At 56.2% G+C, this 5,000-nt stretch overlaps 1 protein-coding gene across 4 annotated transcripts in view; it reads right to left on the bottom strand.

Moving 5' to 3' along the window:
* LOC121706983 (arf-GAP with GTPase, ANK repeat and PH domain-containing protein 1-like) overlaps positions 1–5,000 on the bottom strand; it is a 35,341-nt gene that overhangs the window by 21,763 nt on the left and 8,578 nt on the right. For 2 of the 4 annotated variants that reach the window (XM_042089165.1, XM_042089164.1), the window contains exon 1: positions 1,257–4,368. The exons of 1 other annotated variant lie outside the window; for it this stretch is intronic. In XM_042089165.1, coding sequence (XP_041945099.1) covers positions 1,257–2,526 — 1,270 coding nt within the window. In that variant the 5' untranslated portion in view covers positions 2,527–4,368. Of the gene's footprint in view, positions 1–1,256; positions 4,369–5,000 lie in introns of those variants that run through there. One more of the 4 variants, XM_042089166.1, reaches the window with a different exon arrangement.

Consider the following 5,000-nt stretch of genomic DNA (forward strand, 5'->3'; position numbering starts at 1 on the left):
ACAGGGTGTTCATTTCAACTCACATTCACATATTTAACCATGAGGCACCTCTGCATTACAAAAAACCCTACCCCTCCTCCCTTCCCTCGCTCACTTCATCCCTCCCTCCCCCTTCCTCTCTCTCCCTCGTTCTACTTCCCCATTCATGCCCTCTGAGGACAGCGGTACTGTGTACTACCACTCTCTTCATTATTGATGCGACACTTATTCCGGACAAATAATTCAGCATGTAACGCTGTCACGTATGTTTGACAACACTGATCCCCGAAGAGACTTGAACGGAGGCGGATAAGAGATAGATGCCCACCGTGGGGCATGAGAACAAGTGCCAGACCTGCTCCAAAGATGGCTGCTATCTATGTACTCATCAAAACCCTGTTTCTTTTGCTCATCAGATCCAGGCAGAAAGGTCATGTTCAGTCACAATATCATCACCATCACCTTTCACCAACCATCGACATCATCATCATCATCATCATCATCATCACCGCTGACAGTATCACTGGTATTAGCATGGCTGGTCCTTCACTGACAGTGATCACCGTCGTATCCTTAGCTGTTGGGAAAACCCACCTAAATCCCTCCTCTGAGACACACAAGCCCTGCCCCCCGGTCACTCATTCCAAGCCTGTACACAAAACCTTTCCCATTGACACGATCAGATTTATTGATCAGCCATGCCTTGCTGAGGCAAGACACCTGACAATACCATCCATCCAAAAAAGCTTTTTACTGAATAACTTCACGCCATTGGTGCCAATTCTCTCTCATTCAACAGCTGTGAATGAGATCATCAGTCGTGTGTGCAGCAGAAAGGCAACAAACCCACAATTTGCCTTCCAGCTCAGATGACCCTCCTATAAGGTCAAGCTGTCCCACAAGCAAGATCCCAAAATATGTTGGCAATATTTCAAAGCAGAGTGAACTCTATTAGCCTTGTAAAGTGCTAGTCCTAGGTATCATCCATCATGATGAGCATGACTCTGATCACCTTTCATATTTAAACACAAACATACTGCATGCTCATATACACACAATTTCATCCTCTGCTTCCTTCCGTAGAAAGAGACAGATATATGGAGAAGAAATATGGAGGAGAGGAGAGTGAGGGATGAGTAAAGGGATGAGAGTGATGGAGTAATGTGAGGCTGAATGACGTATAGAGAACGGAGGTCCAGAAACCAAGCAAAATGGGATCAGCTGAGCGGATTGCTGTATATGTGTGTGTGTGTGTGTGTGTAGAGCATCCCTCTTACCGTCCTCCTCGCTGGAGCCCCTCTGCATGGAGCTGTAGAGGGGTGTGGGCGTGGGGGGCAGCGTGGCGGCCGTAGGTGGCGCCGGCGTGCTCTTGGTGAAGATGCCACTGATGAACTTGAGCATCTTGCGGTCGCGGGCCGGGGCCTGTCCCTGAGCCGCCGCCCCGCCGACACCACCCCCCCTCTGGGCCTCCTTTCCCCGCCGCAGGTCTTCGGACAGCGAGTGCAGGTCGCTGTTGTCCAGCGTGCGGCTCTTGCCCTTGCGCTGGGGCTTGGCGGGCTGCGCCTGCGTGGCGGGGGCCGGCAGCGACGTGGAGCCCGCCTTCAGCCGGTCCGAGCGCGGGCTCTCCCGGGCCAGCGTCGCTGCGGAGACGCCCATCGGGCCCACGCCGCCGACACCGACGCCGCTCATGCGCTGGAACATTCCCCGGCCCTCGCTCTCGGACCAGGAGGCGCGGTACGGCCCCATGGTCATGGTGATGGTGGTGGGCGGCGAGCGCTCGCGTGCCTTGCGGTCCAGGCTCTTGGCCGACGGCGGCACGCTCTGGCTGGCCTCACGCAGCTCCCGCCGGCTCACCGTGGCGACAGCGGCGGCGTGCGAGCGCAGCAGGGCCTCGGGCCGCTGGCTCGGCCGCCCTGTCAGACTGGCCCGGCTCGGTGTGCCGTTGGAGCCGTGGTCAATCCACTCGGGGACGCCACGGTGTGGCGGTGGGAAGACCTCCCGGTAGAGGTCGATCTTGGCCGCATCATCCCGGCGCTCCCGCTCCCGATCCAGGGTCATCATCCCCGGGCTGCCCAGCAGCTCCATGCCCGCCTTGTCCTTCACGGGCACCAGCGGCACGGTCTTGTCACGTGGTTTCGGGACGGGCGTTCTGGGCGGCCGCCCATCGCTGCTCTCGGGCCTCCTCTTCTCCCTGACCGCCCAGCTGGCTCTCATCTCCACCTCCACGGCCTCCTTCTCCTTCAGCCGTTCCTTTTCCTGCACCTCCACCTCCTGCTTCTCCGGCTGAGCCACGCGCTCCTCCATCGCCTCCTCTTCCTCCTCCTCCTCCTCTTCCTCCTCCTCGTCTTCCTCATCCTCACCATCCTGCCCCCTCAGGTCCTGACCCGGGCCGAGGGGCAGGGGGCTCGGGGCCGGGGGCAGAGCCAGGGTCGCGGCCTTCTCCGGGAGAGACCCATCGCCCTCGGTGCCGCCGACGGCCTCGACCTTGACGAGTGTGAGGGAGATGAGGTAGGTGGTGCGTCGCTGCAGGGTCCCTGATCGACTCATGTGGGCGACGGAGAGACACAAAGGCAGACACGGAGAAAGAGAGAAACGACGCACACAGAGAGAAAGAGGGAGAGAAAAGGTCCAGGAAAGTGCCTCTGCTATGTGAACAGAGCGACACTTGTTAGCAAGATGGGGAGAGAGAGAGATAGACAGTTAGATAGACACAGAGTGATGGGGGTCCTTGTTTGGTCCACTGTAGCCAAATTGCCGAGCAGTATCGCTGAACCAGAGCAGAACCCTAAGAGGCCGCTGGTTCCACCGGCCCAGATGTTCCCCCAACCTCGATGAGGTTCTACCACGGGCAAGAAGAATACTACACCTGAGGCCAAAGCAGGCTGAAGTCACAGGTAGAATTAGACAGGAATGAATCGGCTGTGATAACGGTTTCAGTTGTCAGGCTCCAAACCTCAGGAGGGGCCCGTCACAAACCCATCCACTGGAATGTTGTCCTCGACATGTCAGTTGGCGAGACGCTCTCTTTGTGTCCTGGTCTGTGCTCCTCTTCACAGTTGACAGAATGTCTCAGTCCTCCTCACATGCACATACATGCATTCACACACACACGCACACCCTTACACACATACACACACACACACTCGCTCACTCACGGCCGATCCTTTTTCCGCTCCCTCTCGCTCTCCACTGATGCCTGGCGTCCCGTCCTGCCATCGCCTCTATCTGTGGTGGGGGGTGGGGGTGGTGTGGGGTGTGGGGAGGTAGAGGGTCACAGACTCACGGGCTGCTCGTGGGGTGGGGGGGCGGATGGTGGGAGGGCTATGGTCTAGACTCCAGCATTATGCAACTGGAAACACGCGAGACACTGGAGCATAGCTCTCCATTCATGCGCCGATCGTCCCCTTCTTCACGGAATAAAATCACACACGAGCCCCCGTCTGTGTCTGGCACTCTCCGGTCACCGTGGTGGTGGTCGTGTCGCCGGGAGGGCTCTCCGTCTCTCTCGCTCGCTCAGTCCCTGACGTTATTCCCGAAAGCTCAGGCTGAAATTCCTGCTGCAGAAACAAGAATATCCAGGATAGGATATTTCCAGGAACGCTTAGGCGTCGAGCGAGGTGCGTTTGCCACACAGTGCCGAGTACTTGATTCCTGGTTCCTGGCGTCTTGGCTTCCCTCCTGGCTGCACTGTAATCCAAGCGCTGAATGAATCTGCGCTGTTGTCAGGGGAAAAGGGCAGACGTAGAGGACAGCAGAGAGAGAGAGAGCGAGGTAATCGTCCGCTTCAGAGCTGAGTAACGCTCTCAGTATGAGAAGCGTGCGCGTGAGAGCGAGCGAGAGAGAGAGAGAGAGAGAGAGAAAAGGGAGAGAGAGAGCGAGGGGAGAGACAGAAAGAGAGAGAGGCGTGAAGGTTGGATGAAAAAAAAAAGGCATTCATTAAGGAAATCGTTCACGTGTAGCGCTGCATGTGACGGCGTGTGCATCCCTCTCGTTCCGTCAGTGCGGGGCGACGCGTGGGGGAGCGACGAGCTCACGCGACGGGCTCACGTCTTGGGTGCCACTGCTGTGCAGATCAATGAGAAAACAGCTGTTGTTATTCCCCCCCTCACACAGCAAAGAGAGGCAGAGGCAGAGAGAGAGAGAAAGGGGGATGGACCTCCGTAAATGACAAGAAAGCGAGCTGTGGCGGCAGCAGTAGCATCCGTTAGACCTCCCTCCTTAATGGTGGTGCACCTCCTCTCTTCTCCTCCTCCTATGACAACATCCCTCGCTCCACAATGAGAGTCTCAGGCAATTAGCAAGTCAATAAAATGTGGCTGAGACAGAAAGGCAGTGCCATGGGGGAAAGACAGAGAGAGAGAGAGAGAGAGAGAGAGAGATGTAAAGAGACTGAGAGATGGAGAGAGATGTAAAGAGAGAGAGAGAGAGATGGAGAGAGAGAGAAAGGTGGAGAGGTAAAAAGAGAGAGAGAATGGATGGACAGTGAGCTCAGCTCTCAGCCCCTCCTCTCTCCTCCTCAGAGCCTCCCTGCCCAGCAGCCCCCTGGAGAAGTCAGAGAGGGTGACAGAGTGGGAGAGAGGGGGAGCGAGGGCAAGGGAGGGATGCAGAGAGAAGGCATGTGGATGAGAGAGAAATAATGTAAAAAAAGAAAGGGGGACTGATGGAGTGATAGACAGAAAGGAGAGCGAGTCGCTCTGTTTGCCAGTCACTGTTGTTTGATCTCTGACCACAGAACAAAGAGAGGGGGAATTATTGTTGTCTTCTGATCTCTCTCTCTCTCTCTTCATTTCTCTCAGAGTTTTTTTTTCTCCCTCCCTGTCAACCTCCTCTCTCCCTTTCATACAGCAATCTCCAGGCAGTCCCTGCTCTCTCCTGCACCCATTCACTCCCCTGCCTCCCTTGTTTCTTCTCTTTCCCCCTCCCCTCCCCTCCCCCTCCTTCTCTCTCTCTCTCTCTCTCTCTCTCTCGCATACCAGAGGCGGCAGCGGAACGCAAAAAAAGGATATTAATCTGCAGACGTC

The sequence above is a fragment of the Alosa sapidissima genome, chromosome 4 (assembly GCF_018492685.1).
Source record: "Alosa sapidissima isolate fAloSap1 chromosome 4, fAloSap1.pri, whole genome shotgun sequence".
In the NCBI taxonomy this organism is placed as follows: Eukaryota; Metazoa; Chordata; class Actinopteri; order Clupeiformes; family Clupeidae; genus Alosa; species Alosa sapidissima.